We start from the raw sequence: 21,701 nt of genomic DNA, 5'->3' as shown, positions 1-21,701 counted from the left end.
AGGGAAAATTTTGATGTACTGACTGACTGACTCCAGTGCATATGATTAATGTATATATAGGGCAAACCAGGATAATTCAGACCTTTTTTCTTCCAGAGCAGGTTTTCAGCTGAAATTATCTGGATGGTTGCCTTAACTCTCCACTAGGCTTTGCCAGGATAAGCACAGCTAGTGCAGTATGCAGGAGACAGGGACAACTCCCTCTCTCCAAGGTTCCCTTCAACATCCACACCCTGTGCAGCTGAGCATAGTGGGATCCGTCCTGACAGGCATTCCTTCTGGGGGCAAATGCAAATTCTGCCTAATGACTCAAACCCTAAATTTTGTATTCTGCTTAGCTGTCAAATGGCAAAATATAATACACAGATGACAGGGGAGAACCATATTAGTAGGGAAAAAACACTGTCCTCTGTTCCCTTCCCCGATGGAGAAAGTGGATGATAAAGCCAAAGCCTATGAGATCCCAAATTACTTAGTATGGATGTGTATAGTCTCTCATGACTGTGGATGCTTGAGTTGTCATTTTTTTCTTTAAGCAGATAGATGGGTATAGATATAACTTTTGTTTGTAAAAGCATATTTCAAATGTAAATTAAACTACACTCCAACACAGAGAAATAGTGTTGTTCAGAGAGGTGTAGTTTCTGTGACAAATGTGCTCCTGGCAAGGTTTGTACAGATCATTTTTTAAAAATTAAATGTAAAACTGCAATTAATGAGGGAAGAATATTACTTGGAATAAGCCCTTGGTAAATCATTTTGTAAGGAATTCTTCTATAAAAGTAACTATTAACTCATACGTAACCTGGTGAAATTATATTTTCATGGCCTCCTGCACTTCTACCATGATTCTGGGTTTGGGTTTTGTTTTGTTTTGTTTAGTTTGGAGGAAAGGTGAAAAGAATAATGGGAAAGATGCATGATAGTTTATTTTACTGTATCTTACAGATCCAACTTCTAATGATGAAGCTTCCCACATAACTTCTTTCTTTTTGGGAGCAGAAAGAAAGGAAGAAAATGAAGAGTCAGAGCTGTTGATACATTGGGATAATATTTTTCCACTCTATTGAAACTTTCTAACTTTCCTTGCATTCTATTTCACCAGTTCTCTAAATGACAATTACAGAGTGATAACTTCCCATTACAATTTGTGTGGTGTTTTTGTTTTCTTTTGTGTTTTGTTTTTGTTTTTGTTTTTTTTTTTTTGAAGATTTCAATGCTGATTTTTTTCCTTGAATATGTAAACTCTAAAATGTCTCAAATTCTTAAGAGGTTCCCTCCCCACTTAGAAGTTGCCTTATCCCCTCAGATACAGTCTTTGTAACTACTGCATGAGAAAATCCTGAAATGTATTGAGTAAAAACCAAAACAGCAGTAACAACAAATTGTTAAATAGGCAATTCTCTGTGTATCTTTTTAAAAGTTTTTTTGTTTATCTGTAGGGTGTGTAGAAAGTTTGCTCTTTTTCGCTTGTGAAAGTGTTCTTGCTGCCAAGTGGTGGAAATAAAACCCTGGAAAAGAGAGATCATCTGTAAAATATGCATCTGTAAAATAAGTTTCTCTTTTCAAATGGCTTGTACTGGGCGGTTCAGTGGCCCCGCACTATGTACTGGACGTGACTCCTTGAAAGCAGTCTGTAACCTTGGGCAGATTTGCAGTGACAAATGTTGCTATGCCTCTGTAAGCACTGCTTCTGCTAGAGGGCACTGTACATTAGACAAGGCCTTGTGCTCTGCTTAGTAAAGACAGCTCTCTGTTGCAGCACCTGTGTCCAAGTCTCCATTTGTTAACACATGTGTGTGTTTCCCTTTCTGGCAGATAAGACTGGGAAGCATGGTTGCAAAAGGATTATTCCATGGGATAAACAAATCTAGAGTGAGTTGACTGTTTTTTCTACTAGGACTAGGCCATAATGTATTCACCTCACTCAGAATTGTTTGACAAAGTAGAGCAAAGGCTTCTCAGTTGCTAGACTCCTCCTCCTTTACTGTTCATTCCACACCATCCCCCACCTCCAACTCCACCCCTCACTCCTCCTCTGAACAAAGAGCAGCTGGTTCGAATTAAACTCATGGGCAGGCACACACACACACACACACACACACACCCCACTTCCCTATCTCCAGGTTTGAAGGGCAAAATGAACAACCTAAGGTTACAAATAACAGGAATATTCTGAGAAACAAGCTATGACTGTAGACGAGATTTTCTACAATCTCTATCACAATTATCTTTGAAGTAGTTCATATACATAGACCTCCCAACTTGTATAGTAGTTGGAAACTGGGGGAAAAGCAAACCAAACCCATAAATACAGTGACCTTCATTAAAAGACTCCATTTCTCTCTTCATCAACCTGCTGATTGCTTGTTCACTTAGAGTAAGTACTAGCCTGGACGCCAGCCTTGAGTTAAATGATTAAGCAAATTAAAAATCTGAAATATACTAACCTCTGAAGAAGTTAGAGTTTATATCAGCTAAGAGAACACTGTAAGTAATGATGAGGGGAAAGAAAATAAGTATTAGAAACAGCTTTTAAAATGTTTTATTTTTAAGGGAAGTAGCTTTCTGAGTGTGCAGTACAAGAAAAGAAAATGTGATGTACCTCAGTGAAAGACTGGATCTTTGCTATACTAGAGTGCAAACCTAATTCTTTAAAGACTAGAAATGTCTTTGTTTTACTCTTTCTCTCTTTCTGTGATTTGTAGCATACATTGAAGATCTCACAAGATGTGTTGAGCAAAGCAGAAGACTTATTATCGTGCTAACTCCAGACTATATTCTCAGACGAGGATGGAGTATTTTCGAATTGGAAAGCAGACTCCATAACATGCTAGTCAGTGGAGAAATCAAAGTGATTTTGATTGAGTGTACAGAATTAAAAGGGAAGGTGAATTGCCAGGAAGTGGAATCATTAAAGCGCAGCATCAAACTTCTGTCCCTGATCAAGTGGAAGGGACCCAAAAGCAGCAAATTAAATTCTAAGTTTTGGAAGCACTTAGTATATGAAATGCCCACCAAGAAAAAAGAAATGCTTTCTCGGTGCCATGTTCTGGACTCTGCAGAACAAGGACTTTTTGGAGAACTCCAGCCTATACCCTCTATTGCCATGACCAGTACCTCGGCCTCCCTGGTGTCATCCCAAGCTGATCTCCCAGATTTCCACCATTCAGATTCGATGCAAATGAGGCACTGTTGCAGAGGTTATAAACACGAGATGCCAACCACCACCTTGCCGGTACCTTCTTTAGGCAATCACCACACTTACTGTAACCTGCCTCTGACGCTACTCAATGGACAGCTACCTGTTAATGCTCTGAAAGATACCCAGGAATTTCATAGGAACAGTTCCCTGCTACCTTTATCATCCAAAGAGCTTAGCTTCACCAGTGATATTTGGTAGTGGAAAATCTGAATTCCTCTGAACAGCTACGTGAGCATACAAAATTTCTGCTATTCCAAGCATAAAGTACACCTAATAACACTGAGGTGCTGAAAAAGTGTTTGAAGAAAAAGGCACAGAAATCACTTTTGTATCTAAATTTTTTTGTTTACATTTCCAGAATAATGGGGGGATAGAAGGACCTGCTTTTGTAGTATAGTACCTCATTCCAATGTACAGTTTTGATTTCTTCCCAAAAAGAAAAAAAAATTAAATCCTATTGTTTTAGAGTAGGTTTTATGATACCACATAGACTGCAAGTTTTGTAGGTAAGCTATCTTCCCCATATTTGTGACTATTTCAGAATTTACATGGCTTTTGAAATAAGGAAAATTTAAAGACTTTAATTGAATTTGAAAATTCTGAACCAAGATTAAAGGGAACAGAGAACTTCTGTAGAGTAACTGAAAATCAGGAATCATCAAGAAAGAAGTGTTGAGGCATCCCAATTGGAAGATTGTAGAAGAGGATCAGCTGAGAAAAAATGATTGAAACGTTTAGAACTGCTTCAGCATAATGGACAACTTCTGTATACTAAATCAACAGCTCATAATGACAGCTATTAGTTTTATTAGGCAAGCACATCTGTAGACAAACTGGTAGTTAGGTAAACAATGTGCATTTCTTAAGCAAATGAGTAGATACAATGTTAGTTCTTTTAGGATGATGTTGAACAAACATTATGGCTTATTAGCCTATCAACAAAGTTTCACAAATTTGAAAACACATTTTAACTTATGCATTTTATTGTTTGCTAACAAATTCACATTTGGATTTTTTTTTTCTTAAATGATCTCTTGACCTGCTGTAAGCTTTATATGAAGATACTCACATCTTCCTACTTTTTTTTTCAACATTATTGGAGTTTGAATTTAAATAAATATTGACTGCAAGTGTCAGCAGTAGAAAAGAAGCAAAACAACAATATTCACAGATGAAGTACTAAATGATTCAAGTTTACTAGTGGTAGAGCAGCAATTACACTGATTTTCATCTGAAATGTAGCTGTGAAACAGACTATTCTGTACATACTCAATATCTGCTTGGCCATGTGTGCAAGGCTCCTTTAGAAGTATCTTATTCCTGGTGCCTCAAAGAGTATATTTTAAACTAAACTTCTCCACCCTTACATTGTGACTGTGACTGCACCATATCAGAAAATTCCTGTGAATAATCTAAAATATCATGAATTTTCTATAAGGAATGTGCCCCTATTCTAGTCTTTATTGTGAATTACTACTTTATGTTCTTTCCAATTAATCAATTTTGGTGTGCTCTCCACAAAGATTCCTGTGGTGTGTCAATTGTTAATCAAGGTTCATTCTGGCATTTTGCATATGGTTCTTAAATCATGTTTGTGGGCAAATATAAACAAGAACAAATGTATACAGTGTGTAAAAATTAAGAATTTTCCCGGTTCTTGTAATTGTGAAACTCAAATGTATAAGAGAACATTAGGTAATATGTTTTGATTATTTCTTTCAACCTTTTTACATGAATTATTCCCTGTAATCCATGGGTTTTGTTCAAAGTACTTGTTTTTCTGCTGCTTTTCTATATCCAGCTGCTCAGAAAATGCATTATGCACCAACAGTATTTGAAAGCTTAGCAGTGATACATGTTCCTTTCACAGTGGGACAATTAGTTGCTCCTTTAAAAAGTACTGTTCAACACATGGGTATTTCATAGATGTATTTTTTTTTTTCACTGAGAAAGGTGATTTTGCTTCTGTAAAAACTACAGGTATTTCAAAATGGAAATTTATCAATTCTGAACTGTTTTCCAAGTGTTATAAAGTTGTATTTATTCTCATTGTTCCTTAATAATATATGTAATTACTAAGTTAATAACCTGCATGAAATGAGTAGTATATGTTTAAGTGACCAATTGTACTTCTTATTATTTTGTTTTTCACAGAAGTCTAGATTAATTCAAATAGAATGTTCAGTGGTATTTTTAAACTAATAGTTCTGTATTGAGCATGCCAGTTCTGAAAATATAACATGGGTCTCTCTGCTTCCTTTATTTACAATGATTAAACGTGGGTAGCAATTTGAGTTGGCTGGCCACAATGTGTCCTTTCACTACTAGTAGGTACTCAAAAACAGAGCATTCACACTTGTGCTGGGGAACTTGACAAGAAACCTTTTCTACCATTTTCAGGAACCAATGTGTACACTATCTATAAAAATTTATTTCTAGATGGCAATTCAAAATTTGATTTTAATCTGAGATTTTTAAAAGATATAGCCCATATAGGCATAATAAGTATTTAGTCTAGAACATGATGCATTCTTCCAGCTGCTTTCACAGTGGGAAAAACTTTTCTTCTCTGTTTTTCACTGAAATGAATTATGGAAATTTAGAAAAATACTGGTGCAACTAATTCCCATATATTCATAACAAATTTATTTAACTCATCCATCAACAGTATACATACTTTGAAAAACTGAAGCTGTTTTAAGGTGAAAAATTCTGAAAATGTCAGAAATTATGAGACAAATGAGAAATGCACAAAAACAATAGATACATAGGAAATGATAACTGCATTAAAAATAAACAATTCTCAGGGAGATGAACAACATATACATGGTTTTAATTTGGCAAAATATGAAATATGGCCAGTTTGACAATCTATGGGCTCCAATCTAACTATGGAGACTGAAAGGTAACTGGATGGTTCCTGAAAAGAAGAAGAGTCTTTTCTCATTCTCTCTAAGCCTTCAGTGAATTAGATCCAAATATGTTCTGCTTTCAATCACTCACATTAAAAAAAAAAAATGGGTACAATGACACTTGAGGGCTTCTGATAACTTGAATCCAAAGCAGCATCATGTTAAAAATTGATATTTCATTGAGGATCTGTGGCCAACATTGTGGGGCTTAAAAGTAGGAAATATGCTTCAGTGAGAAGAGGAACAGTTATGAAAGAAATTTACAGAGGAGTTTCAAAGGGAGATGGAAATGAGTAGTAGCCTATGGATTACCTCTGTTATGAAGTTGGAAAATGGCAGGTGCAAGAAAGATGGAAATTCTGGCAAGAAAAGGAAGGAGACTCCCTGACCCACTTGGTAACTGAAGGGCTTACAAGTATAATAGAACCACTGGTTTCAAGCATTTACTGCCCTTCGGTATTTAATTTTTAAATAAATTGGTTCGTTTTCACCAAGCGTTTTCTAGAAAATTAAATAATGACCAAGGGAGATATCCTAAAAATTGCACATATAAATCTTTACATTCCTTGTATTTGTTTCCCAAGGTGAGATAGTGAGCTGATAAAACCAGAGTGAAGTTAAGACAGAAAATAGTTCCACAGTGACCAAGTAAGTCTGAACACTTGCAACTGTTGTTGCTCTTTTCTGGGAGAGAATTTAATGCTGAAAATTGTCTGGCTCAAATTTCTCTATTACTCATGCATTTTTGTTCTAAGATGTTTGATAGAAGAGCACAGTGTTGAACATTAAGGCACTCTGATGAATGTATGGGGCTGTTTGATAAACAATAATCATTCACTTCAAACTCTTTCATATCAAACTTGTCTTTTTTAGAACTGAAATCAGCCATAGGCAATTTAAGAAGGTTATTCAGCACTCTATTTAATTACTGTGATATCAGAACTTGTAAAATCACCTACACCCATCAAAATTTGTCTTCTAAATGCTCACTACTGTTTAATCAACCACATTTCTCCAGATGTTACAAAAGTTATTTGTGAATATTTATTAGGTGCCCACTGTGTGATATCCACTACATAAAGTATAATAGAAGTATTTCTTAAAAGTTGAAGTCCCTGTTCTCATTTTACACATCAAATGCAGGAAGAAAGGAGTATTTGCAAAACACATTCCAGTGTAAGAAAATTAATATTGTACACGCAGTGTTGATAAGTGAGGTAGGGTGATTCAGTTCAAATTGGGCAAGAGATAAATTTGGAATAGAGGAACAAGTGGTGAAGAAAGGCAATTTCCCAAGTGCAGAGAATAGCACATGGAAAGACAGAGGGAAATAAGTAAGTCCTATTTAGCTGATTAGCAAATTTGGCTAGCAAGAGCAGAAATCTGTGAGGGCATAATAAGAAATAAGGCTGGAAGAAGCACTGGAACATTCATCTGGTAAGAAGAATTCAATGGAGACCAGTCAGGAGGATGTTGTCATACTCCACATGTGAGGTGATAAGAAATGGAGGGTGGTGGCCTGGAAACTCGCAAAAAAAAAAAAAAAAAAAAAAAAAAAAAAAAGGCAGATCTGAGGAGGAAGAGGAATAGGAATAGGCAGGATGTAGTGATGTGAAAAGTGGAAAATGAAGGGAAAAAATTTCTGTCAATAAAGACTCCAAGGATCAAGAAAGTTAGTTGCATCAAATGCATTATTTTAGAGTATTTAACTTACTTTCTTAACTGAGCATCCTGACACTGTAAGGACAAGAATAGAGACAGCACAATAATAGGTGTATTCGCTACTAAAGCAAACCTAAAGTGTTTGCAGGAGAATGTCAGGAAAGGCAAAGTGCCTTGGAAAATCTGATTTAGAAACAAATAATTGCATTTACTCCACTGAGTATAATTGCAAATTCTTAAAGAAGGAATTGATGGAATTTGATCATTTAGATCTCACCTGATTCTATTTAAATTCCTCACCTCACTTTGGAGGAAAGAATTAGATCTTAAAGATACTAAAGTTATTCAGTTGGAGGAAACTCTAGGAGGCAGAGACTCAGGGTGTTTGTCACAAGTTTTAAAACAGAAAAAGTGCCATATGAATATAGGTTTAAACAAAATATTAGCAAACAACACGTAAAAAGGATCATATACCGTGATATGGTTCAACATATGCAAATCAATTGATGTGATATACCACATCAACAAAAGACAAAAACCACATGGCCATCTAAATAGGTGCAGAAAAAGCATTTGGTAAAATTCAACATCCATTCATGATAAAAACTTGCCACAGTGGGTACAGAGGGAACATATCTCAACATAATAAAAGCCATTTATGACAAACTGACAGCCAACATAACACTAAATGGTGAAAAGCTGAAAGCCATCCCACTAAATTCTGAAACAAGAAAAGGATGCCCATGCTCACCACTTCTATTCAACATAGTATTGGAAGTCCTAAGCACAGCAATCAAAAAAGAAAAAGAAATAAACGGTATCCAAAAAGGAAGGGAAGAGGTAAAATTGTCACTATATGCAGATCATGTGATACTGACACCATAATAGAGGACCCTAAAGACTCCATGCAAAAACTATTAGAACTGATAAATGAATTCAGCAAGGTAGCAGGATACAAGATTAATATACCGAAATGTATTAAATTGTTTTACCCTAACAATGAACTATCAGAAGGAGAAAGTAAAAGGGAAAAAATTTTGTTTAAAAATCACATCAAAAATAAATAAATAAAATACCTAGGAATAAACCTAACCAAGGAGGTGAAAGACATACACAGAGAACTGTAAAACATTGTTAAAGGAAAGTGAAGATGACTCAAGGAAATGGAAAGATATTCCATGCTCTTTGATTAGAATAATTTATAGCATTAAAATGGTCATACTACTCAAAGCAATCTACAGATTTAATGTAATCCCTATCAAATTATCCATGATATTTTTCACAGAACTAGAACAAATAATCCTAAAATGTATATGGAATCACAAAAGACCCAGAATTGCCCAAGCAATACTGAAAAAAAGAATGAAGCTGGAGGAATAACCTTCCCAGACTTATGACAACACTACAGAGTTAAAGTAATCAAAACAGCATGGTATTGGCACAAAACAGTGGAACAGAATAGAAAGCCAAGAAATAAACTCACACACTTACGATCAATTAATCTTCAACAAAGAAGGCAAGGATATACAATGAAGAAAAGACAGTCTCTTTGAAAAGTGGAGCTGGGAAAGTTGGACAGCTGCATGTAAATCAATGAAATCATAACACTCCCTCACGCCATACACAAAAACAAAATCAAAATGGCTTAAAGACTTTAATATAAGATATGAAACCATAAAATTCCTAGAAGAGAACACAGACAAAACATAATCTTACATGAGTCAAAGCAATGTTTTTTTTAGGTCAGTCTCCTAAGGCAATAGAAATAAAAGCAAGAGTGAAAAATGGAACCTCATTAAACTTAAAAGCTTTTGCACAGCCAAGGAAACCATAAGCAAAATGGAAAGACAACCGACAGACTGGAATAAAATATTTGAAAATGATGGGACTGACAAGGGCTTAATTTCCAAAAAATATAAAGAGCTCATATAGCTTAATATTAAAAGAAAGCCCAAAAAACCTAATCAAAAAATAGGCAGAAGACCTAAATAGAAATTTCTATAAAGAAGACATACAGACGGCCAACAGGCACATGAAAAGATGCTCAATATTGCTAATTATTAGAAAAATGCAAATTAAAACTACAATGAGGTATCACCCCACACTGGTCAGAATAGCAATCATCAAAAAGTTTACAAATAATAAATGCTGGAGAGGTTGTGGAGAAAAAGGAATCCTTTTACACTGTTGGTGGGAATGTAAATTGGTACTGCCACTATGGAGAACAGTTTGGAGGTCCCTTAATAAACCAAAAATGGAGTTAACATATGATATAGCAATCCCACTCCTGGGCATACGTCTGGAGAAAACTCTAATTTGAAAAGATACATGCACCCCAATGTTCATAGCAGCACTATTCATTATAGCCAAGGCATGGAAACAACCATAAATATCCATTGACAGATGATTAGATAAAGAAGCTATAGTGTGTGTGTACACACACACACACACACACAATGGAATGTTACTCAGCCATAAAAAATAATGAAATCATGCCATTTGCAGCAACATAGATAGACCTAGAGATTATCATACTAAGTGAATTAAATCAGAGAAAGACAAATATTATATGATATCACTTATGGAATCTAAAAAATAGTGCAAATGAACTTATTTACAAAAAAAAAAAAGACAGACAGAGAACAAACCAAAGAGAAGGAAAGGGATAAATTGGGAGTATGGGAGTAACAGATGTACACTACCATAAATGAAATAGATAAACAACAAGGATCTACTGTACAGCACAGAGAACTATATTCAACATCTTATAATAAATTATAATGGAAAAAATTGAAAAAGTATATATATATATATATATATATATATATATATATATGTATGTATATATGTATACATAATATATACATGTACATATAACCAAATCACTTTGCTGTACACCTGAAACTATTACAATATTGTAAATCAACTCTACTTCAAAAATATATAATAAATGAAAGAAAAAACAGAGAAAATAGACAATGATCACAAAGAGCAAAAAAGGACATGTTGAAGTGTGTTGGAGTGTTGGGAGGGGGTGCAGAGAGTAGACTTTTGAAGAACAATAAGGAATTGATAACCAAGTAAGTCTTGAACACAAGGAACCACATTTTCACCAAAAGTGAAGGCAGAGTGATTACTGTCTTTAAAATTATGAAGAAATTTTATAAGGGACATTGTATTAGTAAGAATAGATAACTGTTGTTAAGGACAACAACCCAAACCCTACATGTAGTGCCTGTTCCAATCAGTCCAATGAGGACTGGATGGGGTTAGGAGAAGAGCTCTGCTCCACAGTCATTCAGAGATAGACTCTTTTCATTTTGTTTCTTTGATCTCTTCTAGGTCCAAAGAAACCTCTTCATTCAGCCAGTAGATGGGCAAAGAAAGAGGGCATGGAAGTTGGTCCCAAATGGCCCATAAAACCACTTACATTCTAAGATGGGGGGAGAGGGGGAAGATTTTGGGGGGTAAGAAGTGTAGTCTAGCTGTTTGCCCAGAAGGAAAAGGAAATGGAATTTAATGAACATAGTATCCATTAGTAAAAATTGAGCATTTCTTTTCCATAATGTCAGAAGATAAAACAAAACAAAACAAAAACAAAATAGGCAGGAAAGTTATAGGAAGGAGAGCCTTTACTTTCTGAAGCAGGAAACACCAGACTAGATGAAGAGTTTCTGAAGATCAATAGTCATGTCTTACTTCTTGTTATAATCAAAGCACACATAATAGAGTGGGTGCTCACATCACATTTCTTGATAAATGGATAAATGAATTTGAGAACATCTGTGAAGTTGCAATTCCTGGAGTCTTTAAAATTATAAAAGGAATATATATTTTTTCATCTACTTCTTTCAACAAGTAATTTATTTTGTTTCCAAGTTTAAAAAAAAAGAAAAATAGATTAGATTATCTCTTTATGTCCTGTCTAGGTCCAGAATTTTAGGATTCTAAGTCAATTTGTGGTTGGAGAGAAAATTCTCTTAAGCATTTTGCCAGTCAAACAAATCATTCTTCCTCAGAGCAGACAATTTAGTTCTGAGGCCACCCAACGTAATTCATTGCTCCTAACCACATAGTCCTTTTTCCTAAATATATACTGTATATACTGACTTATTGCCAACAAAAACAGTGCCTTTCTTTTTGCAAAGAGTACTTTTATGCCTATAATTATCATGTTGGGTAGAAGAATAGGAATTACATTAGCCTCTTTTATTGGGCACAGGGCATGCCACAGTAACAGTTCCACCAATGAATTCAGTATGCAGGAATATCCAAGTTTCCCTCCTCTTTTGATATATTTTCTAGAGAGTCAATACATTGTAAGTCCCCCTAACCTTCTCGACAGAGGGGATGTGGGAAAATGAACAGAAAAAAGTGAGAATGCCTTGCATTTTCATCTTGGGCAAATTATTTGACCTTCTGTGCTCCTATTTCCTCACCTGTGAAATGAAGATAATAATAATACACACAGGATTGTTGTGAACATTGTGACTTTATGCAGGTAAAGTGCTAAGGACAGTATTTGACACAAAATAGACAATAGAGTCAATATTATAATTATAATTATTTTTATACAAAAATGGCACCATTGACCCACCATATATGGGAGATACATTTTTATTTTACTTCCCAGTTGGTAGAGATTGCCTATTCAGTTTCTTGCATGACTGCCTGTAGGACCAAGGACACTCATTTTCCAGACAGCTGGCTGAGGCTAGAGATGCATTCTGTGGTCATGGAACAAATCAGAGCTAACTGGCCCATACAAGGAACAAACCTACAATAACTTTTGACCTCATTTGTAATGTGTTCTGAGTGAGACAAAAAACAGGACTCTCAGAACATGGATTATTCAGATTTGCTGTCCATGTTAATCAAAGTCCCCAGATGATTGCTTGATATTCTCCTTCACTTTAGCTAGGTTTACATAAGACCAAAACATCTGGATGAGAAGTGAAAAAATGCAGATGTTTAAGCCACATGATGGGAAACATCCAGATGTCTCAAATTTGGATTTGTCATTTTGTTCTGTTTTAAAAGAGAAGCCAAAAGAAAAAAAATTCCACCATGGCTTGTCTATTTCCTTAACCTGGGTAAAATCAAGCTGGTTTCTTGTCATAAAAATTTTAAATGCCCAAACTCTTATTAGGAATCTTGTTGATACTATCACTAGATGACGTGTTTTTCAAGAGATTTTTTTTACCTTAAAGAAGACATGTAATCCATGAGTAGCATTTGTGAGAAGTGATTGCTTTTAGAATGAGACAGTATTTTGGAAGAGTTGATCATAATGAACTATCTGGGAAAGTATGGCTGGGATGATACCAACAGTAAAGGACAATTTGCTAAAGAAATTCCTCAGAAATATTGTTTATTTCCTAAGAAGATCTGAACTCCACTAAATGAGTAAGGAGTTAAGTCCAAAGAATACATGTAAATCTTTTCTTCTGCTTATGAAAGGACTGGATATTTGCTACCTGAAAACCAGTGGAGAGAGTTGACTATAGGTGTAAAGAAAATAGGTAGCCACTTATGGAGTGACTTTAAAAAAATCAAAATTCATGAGGAAGTCCCTGAAATACCTATCATTAGTTTTCTAAAATAATTTTAACTAGCTTAAGTCATAATATTCCCAGAGAGTTGCCACAATCTGGCCTTTATGATTCTATGAAACTCCTCTAGCAGGAAGTAAAGCATACTTACTAGATACCACATTAAAGCAAGTATTGACTCACATAATTTTAGAGCTGAATAGGGGTCTGCAAGATCATCTATTTCAATCCCTTTATTTTACTTATGGGAAAACTGAAGTCCAGAGACTACGTGACCTGCTCAAGTGACATGGAATACAAAAGGTCTGGGTACAAAGGAAATGTTGGGATTATGCTGAAGATAGGAGTAGGAGTTAGGTGGACACCAAACAGAGGACCCAATATGAGTACGCTTAAACTATGAATAATTTTGTTAATATAAACAACACTACTTAATACAAATACCAACCTTTTGTGATTGCCCCATCTTCCACAGTGGTTAAAAATCATTGAGTACAATGTTGTTTGGAACTTAGATCAGCTCATTTGACAGATGAAGATGTAGATGTTTCAGCTTTCCCCCAAAGTCTCAAATAAGGTATCAAAGGACTAAGCTCAAATTTGGGGAGTTGGTTTTGATTATCAGATAGTGCTCAGTTGTGTAAGCACATGGCCAAACTTACCCCCACTCCCCCCCCCCACAAAAAAACTTTCCTTTAGATCAAAATGAGTCTTTCCAGATCTCTAGTGCTGTATTTGGCAACATGTGTGGTGAAAATACAATCTCAAATGCTTTGAAAGGCACGGATAAAAGAAAATTAGGAAAATATTCCATACACCGGGGTTTCTCCAAGTGAAAAAAAGAATTTTCTCTTCAAAGTTGTCTGGTCTTCTCAAAAGGACTCCCATATAATGAAGAAAAGCCTAAATTAGGACACAACCTTTTTCAAGTATCACAATCAAAATCCATATAATTTTTCACTGATTAAAACTATTACATGATGGCCATTTTTGTCGAACACAGTGGAAATCTACCTGGGAATAAAAATGTGTTCATTAAAGAGAAATACAGAATATCAGTATAGAATTCAGAGTTCAATCATTGCACCATATCCAACCATTTATCATTTCAATTCAAAAACGGTAATGCTGCCAGTGGAAACAGAAGACAAGTTGTCAGCATTTTTCCTTGAGCACGATGGAACCACAAAGCCATAGACAAGCAGTAAAATTTATTTAAAAAGCTCGACATTTCAAGACAAGCCAGATTATTATGGGAGATATACTGTAAACTACTCATCTAATTTGTTTTGCACTGATGCCAATTTACATGAAATTAGCTTTATTAGGTTGAAATATTTTTTTCCTTCCCTTTCCTTTAATGTGAACAAAGCCAGTTCTGAGCCACATTGTAGAGGATGAGGTTCATTGAGCTGCTTCTTTGTTTTTCAGTTACAACCCAGGATGATTAAAAATGGTGGGACCAAGGCTAGACTTTATTTCTTCATTTATGGCAGTGCTTTAAATTTTTTCTCTACTTCTCTACCATTGGTTTCTTTTAATCTCTTAAAACATGGAACATTAGGATTGGAAGAGTCCTGAGATATCATCTAATCCTCTTATTTTAAACATGGAGAAACTGAGATTCAGAAAGGTTAAGTAACTTATCCAAAGCCAGTGAGCTAATTAGTGGCAGAGCCAAAAGTAGATTCCTATTTGACCTCTCTTTCCATTATTCCAATCATGCTCTCAGAAGTTCATAGACTGGATTCTTAAGATATTCATCCATCTGTCTACTTTTTCAGGTAGAGGGCAGCCAACATCTGGCCAATTCATGTAACTTTAAATCTTCTCAAACATCTTTATGTCACATGGATTCATCTGCGAGATTTTAAAATGGTATTAATCAAGTATACTACATACACAAAGGGTCCAGAATCAGTTGTGAAACTCCCCCGCCCCCCAACAACTATCACCACCACCACTTGCAGGAGAGAAGATATGTTCATCTGGACTATAGGAACTTACTTTATACTTAACTTTGGTCTTCTTAGCCTAAGCAAGTTGGGGATATTTTCTAGATACTGTAAGACATTATTTGGATTCTACTATTCTGATTAAGATGAGTGTTTAGATATGAGAAGTACTATGAGCACCAACTCTGGAGCAAGACCATCTGGATTTAAATTCTGTATTTGAAATTACTGGCTTTGTGGAAGTCACTTAAATTCTCAATACCTCAGTTTCCTCAGCTGTAAAATAGAGATGAGGAGGTGATGATAACAATAGTGCCTACTTTATGGAATGCTGAGAAGTTTAAGTGAGTGTGTAAAGTGCTTAGATGAGAGCCTCACATATAGTAGTTTTTATAAAAGCGTCAGCTATTACCTGTATTTTCCTCTCTGCTCTATAGAGGAAAAAAAGTTGGCTTATCGAATTAATGTCCAACAGTGAGCATTACAGGGACTGTTTTATAGGATTTTAACCATGAAATGTATGTAAGGTAGGGTACTGTTAATTGCAAGCCATGTCTATTCATCAAAGATGGCTGATATATCCTCCCCTTGAAAATACCAAAGTCTTTGTTCCAATTACTATTTTTATTTCTAATATTTTTTTCACACTAGAAAGTGATTCAGACTTTTCACTAATTCAGTAAATAGATCTTCCAAGTAGTCTTGAAATATTGAGATGTAACTGTATCTCAACACTCTCTTCTTCCCCCAAATAATAATAACCCTAGATGTTTTTAAGAAAGAAGTAGTTTTTCAACTTGCCTAGTCTCCTGGATTTTCCATGCACAAATATATCAATAGGTTAAAAATGCCAAAATAGTAAAGAGGAAGTTCACCAGGTCAATAAGCCATTGTAGCTCATTAGTTGTGGCTTTTAGGCAATCAGAAGTTGAAATGAGTCAATAATGTGATGTAGCTACTTAGAAAGCAAATGCAATGTTAGAGCAGAGCAATACAAATAGAATGCCTAGTTCAAGGGAGGAACTCAACACTAGCTAGACGATATCTGGTATGCTGTGTCTACTGCTGAGCACCCACATTCTAAAAGGAACTTTACCAGTCTAGAGAGATTTCAGAAGAAGATAGTCCTGATGTCAAAGTTTCTGAAATCATGCCAGGGAGGGATGATTGGAGAAACTGGAAGCGTTTTTCTGAAAGAGAAGATTTAGCCAGAATATGACATGGAGTCAAAATTAGACATATTCAATGTAGTCCCAAGGGGAGAACCAAGCTAATGAGTAGAAGTCATGAGGAGGCAAATTTAGGCTCAGAATCAGAAAACTCTGTCTAAGGATAAAAAATATCCATAAATGGAATGGGATGCCTTGCAAAATAGTAAACTCTTGTCACTGCAAACTGTCAGAGACTGAGAGAATGTAGAAAGGATTTCTACTTCAAGTGTGAGGTTAAAATACTTGATATCTAAGAATATTTCCAACTGAGATCTATGATTGTAGCCCCATGATTATGTGCTCAGATAGCTGAAACACCCATCTAGCTGATCTGTCTTCTAATCCACCCTCAACACTATTAAGCTATTGTCAGACTAATCTTTCCCCTCAATTTTTATTTACCTCCTCCCCTCCTCCCCAACTTTCTCTCTCTCTCTCTCTTTCTCTTTCTCTCTCTCTCTCTCTCTCTCTCTCTCTCTCTCTCTCTCTCTCTCTCTCTCTCTCTCTCTCTCTCTCACACACACACACACACACATAATTTAGACATAGATGGAGTTCACTCTGTGCCAGGCACTGTTCTAAGCACTATAGATACACACACAAACACGCTCTACATATGACCAATTCTTATCCCCTTAATTGGGTCCAAATCTCTCTTCTGACACTTTGCACTTCTTACTACCTGAAATCCTTCCGCTTGGCAACCTTATTTCTCCCTCTTCTCCAAAATACATTCTCAATTATTGAAGACATTCTCAATTATTGAAGACATTCTCAATTATTGAAGACATTCTAGCTAAGTCAAACTCATATTTTACTTCATGCCTTTGTATGTACTGTAGTTCTTTCTGAAATTCTTTTAATCTTCCCCTTCTAAAAATTAAATAATATTCATCTTTCAAGGCTGAGTTCTAGCCCATCTTTTACCTGACACTTTCTTTGGCTATTACAAGCCACTATGTTTCTGGTTTCTCTGAATTTGTAAACACAGTGCTGTCTTATTTTCAACCTCTAATTTTATGTAATCCACAATTTTCCAAATGAGGAAATGAAAATGCTCCCAAATACAGTGACTTGTGCAAGCTAACCCAGCACATTAGGAGCAGAGCCATAAAGAGAACTCGGATCTCTCTGTTTCTGGTCTGGGTGCTTTAATGTGTAATTTTTTTTATAACTGTTTATTTCATTTTCTCAGGTGGATTCTAAATTTATGGAGGATGAGGATTGCTTCATATTTAAAAGTTACTTTGTACTTTCTGAGGAATTACTACTTTGTTAGGCATATAGGTACTGCTCACGAAGCTCTTCTTGATTGAGCCTACTTGGAAAGTTTTACTGAGCACTCCCTCTGCCAGACACTGTTCTAGTCACTAGGTTACTAAAGTGAACAAAATAAACACAATTGCGCACCCCCATAGAGCTTACATTTTAATGGATGGTCAATAAACTCCTAGAAAAGAAGGATTTGTTGGAAGAACAGTTCATCTGACTAGCCCTTGTACAAAACTTCCTTGCACAGCACCAAACTGACTTGAACTAAACAATACAAACCTTACCATGTGGAACAATTTTGGAAACTGGCTTTTTTCCCTGTATTTTAATATACCTATTAGAAGGGCCATCTGTCATGCTTATGTGAATGAAAGCAAGTTCTGGAAGCTTCCAGTATTGTCCAGTCTAACTAGTATATCCAATCTAACTAGATCCAAATATGCTGACCACCACTAAGAAAAGAATTCCTGAATTTGGCTGTCTGAAGCGAAATTTGCCCAGTGATATCTGTTATAAAGGCTTTATACCTTTAAATGAAACTCCAACTACCCTATCTCAAGGAGTTAGAGAGATTATTTTAAGTCACTAAAGGTCAGAAATTGCTAGTCAACATGAAAAATCAAAATCAAGTCAGTAGATATTGAGTATCTATTATATGCTGAACATTGTGCATGTAGTTTAAAATCATGGCTCCTGCTTTTATGATGCTAGACAAGAAATAAAATGTATCAAGTGTGAAATATATGCACTTCATATGTAACCCTCCCCCCAGTCTCACCAAGGCAAGTGTATACATAGGGAATAGTATTGAGGAAAAGGGTGACTTGAGAGCAGAAGTTAGAGCTCCAAAGTGACAAAACTTGAAAATGTCCTAATTCTGATGTTGTGCCTCAGTGGATGAAACTTTGTTTCTGAGAGAGTAGCCTAAGAAATTGAAGAAACTTTTTCTCTCCATTTTTCACTTCCCCCACAGACCAATGCAGACTATGGAATGTAAGTCCACAAACCGCCACATCTCCACTCTTTACCTTGTGAGGAGGCCAAAAATGTTTAGCTATGTCAGTGGGTCCAATAGCCAAACCTCATATTTTTATGCATAAATAATTGGGAGTATGTGTAACACTCTGTCCTCAGGGTTTTCAGGGACTAGGAGGGTGTAAATCATCTTAGAGTGCTGAATAAATGCAGATTGATAAAGAAATGTACACAGGTTTACACATATAAATTCACAGATATTAATATGCTGGAACATTTTCTCCAGCAACCTACAAATAACAACTGGACCTCAAATATTTGAAAAAGATTTATAAGTCCAACAACAGTTCCTTAGCTGTTTCTCCTTTAGGAGCTACAACTGGTGATTTTTATGTGACTTCTAACAGCTTAGCCTGTAGTCTGTAAGTTCTAGCAGCTCTAACAAGGAGATTCAAACTCTAGGTTTGAGGGTACAATCCCCAAACCAGTTTTTACAGTCCAGAGAGTTCTAGTCTCATTTCATGAGAGCACCACAAAGAAAGAGAAACCTCCTCATGAGAAGAAACTCCTTTTTGGGCCAGAGACACTTATTTTATTCTCTGAAGAGGCAGATTTGTCTAGGTTTGTATACAGTAAGAACTCTGAACATATTTTTGGCTCATAGACCATATTGAGAATTTGGGGAGGTTTATGGATCTTATTCGTCAAAAAGATGCACACATATACAAATATACATAATTTTCCTCAGCTCACAAATCTGAGGGTTTATATATTTCCAGAAGTCCATCTATGGGTGTCATTAAGGGCCAGTAGTCCCCACAATAAGAGTGCCCCTTCTAGAAGTTGAAAATTAAACATAGGAAGGATGGGATGCATAAGAAGAGAAAAAGTAGGGGATATAGCTTAACACTTTCAAGTAAAGCAAAAATGCAAATATAAGCAATCTACAATTATAGCTGTGATAGCCCCATCCCAGGAACAAAACAAAACAAAAAAGATAATGCAAGGAGTTATCACAAAATTGTGAGATTTTTGCTTTCAAAAATAAAAGCAGACTATGCTTAAAGATATTCTTGCAGAATGTAGAAACTGTGACCCTTGGCTGCTATCATTTTTTTCTATTTGTCTTGCCAAACAAATGTTATGAAAGAATATCTCCAGGCATTCACTCTACCCTGAGGGTTAAAAACATGTACAGGATGGAAACTGGCAGAGTGCTAAGGTTGGCCGACTCATCTGCCTTGCTAAAGCTTCTAGAGACCTTCAAGGGCTCTAGGGATGAGGGAGTTGTCTTTTTTAGAGAAAATCAGGTCACAAAAAAAGTGTCCAAGTCTTCAGAACAATTGAGCCATGGCAGCAGATACAAGTAGAAAAAAGTTCTTCAGTGTAGATCCCATGATCTCAGAATGCTGTATTTTACATTAAGAGCATCTACAGGAAATACTCTTGCCAGCACAAATAATCAGGAACCTTTCTCAATTGGATAAACTGGGAACAAAACAGCAGAGACTTTATATCTTGGGAGGAGATAGATGATTGAGGCTTTGAGACAGGATTCCTTGGGGCTAAAATTCTCAAAAAAGAATTCCGTGGCAGCTGAAATCTCCCTCAGATATTACCAGATTTCCAAGGGTCTTTTCATTATTCTCCTGCCTCCAAGAAAACCAACATCACACTGTCTTCTGCATAATTAAATCACTTAATATACATTTATGAGTTCCTCTTATAGGCCCTGCAATTTATGATGCAAAAAGAACACAGCAGAGATCAAAATGGATAAGTTTCCTATTCTTGAGAAATCAGTGTATGTGGAAATTAGAAATTCAAGTGTGTAATTGTAATTAAATGTCCTAAGTTGATTAATAGAAGTATGTACAAGATATTAGGTAGAAAAGCAGAAGGGAAAACTAAGTTTTGTTGAGGAGGTGACACTTTGAAGTTAGGTCTTAAGAGTTTAAGTTTGCTAGATGACCAAGAGAAAGAAGGGCATTCAAAACACAAAGTACTGAAAATACAAAGAGAACAAGAAATGAAACAACATGCACGTCTGGAGAAGTGCAAACAGGATATTGTCACTGGAGCATAAAATGTGACAAGTTAAACAAAAGTTAGTGTTTCAGTTAGACCCATTGATTTTCAATGGCCATGATCTATGACACCCAAGAGAGTTGTAATTAGGGATTAGGTTGACCCAGACAACTTTAAGAGCCTTTTAACTGGACACTAGAGTGCTCAAATGGCTAACACTGTTTTTTTTTTTAAATATATTACTTTACCTCAAAGCGATCTTTTTCTGTATCTTCTGCCCTCTAAAAGCCAATTCAATTCAGAGTGCAAAATGCGAACCTAACTGCTGTAACACACATTTCCACAAAAGCAACATGAATACAACAGCTTACTGCCTTCTAAAGAAGCCAGTAGAGTTCCTTGATATACCAACAAAACTTTTTTACATTTTTGGAGGTAAAATTCATGTAACATAAAATTAACCATTTAAAGTGTACAATTAAGTGACACTTAGTACATTTAGAATGTTGCGTGACCAATAGTTTCAGAACATTTTCATCTAGTTCCATAACATTTTTTAGCTCCAAAACATTTTCATCACACCAAAAGAAAACGCCATACCCATTAAGTGGTCACTACTGCTTCTTCCCTCCTCCCCTCAGCCTTTGGCAACCACCAATCTGCTTCCTGGCTCTATGTATTTGCTTATTCTGGATACTTAATATAAATAGAATCATTCAATTTGTGGATTTTTGTGTCTAGCATATTTCACTTAGCATTACATTTTTGAGGTTCATCAATACTGTAGCATATATCAGTACTTCACTTCTTTTACAGCTGAGTAAAATATGGATATACCACATTTTGTTTATCTACTTATAAGCTGATGGACATTTGGGTTGTTTCCACCTTTTGGTTATTGTTAATAGTGCTACTATGTACGTTCATGT

The 21,701-nt window shown here is 35.7% G+C and overlaps 1 protein-coding gene across 1 annotated transcript in view; it reads left to right on the top strand.

Moving 5' to 3' along the window:
- IL1RAPL2 (interleukin 1 receptor accessory protein like 2) overlaps positions 1 to 14,906 on the top strand; it is an 809,106-nt gene extending 794,200 nt beyond the window's left edge. The window contains exons 10-12 of the mRNA XM_032475705.1: positions 2,709 to 5,487; positions 6,386 to 6,387; positions 14,896 to 14,906. Of these exons, the coding sequence (XP_032331596.1) occupies positions 2,709 to 3,403 (695 nt within the window). The 3' untranslated portion in view covers positions 3,404 to 5,487; positions 6,386 to 6,387; positions 14,896 to 14,906. The remainder of the gene's footprint in view (positions 1 to 2,708; positions 5,488 to 6,385; positions 6,388 to 14,895) is intronic.
- Positions 14,907 to 21,701: the final 6,795 nt, after the last annotated feature.

Source organism: Camelus ferus, chromosome X (genome assembly GCF_009834535.1).
Source record: "Camelus ferus isolate YT-003-E chromosome X, BCGSAC_Cfer_1.0, whole genome shotgun sequence".
Classification (NCBI taxonomy): domain Eukaryota; kingdom Metazoa; phylum Chordata; class Mammalia; order Artiodactyla; family Camelidae; genus Camelus; species Camelus ferus.
Note: the sequence above shows the minus strand (reverse complement) of the source record. Positions and strands in the feature narration are given on the sequence as shown.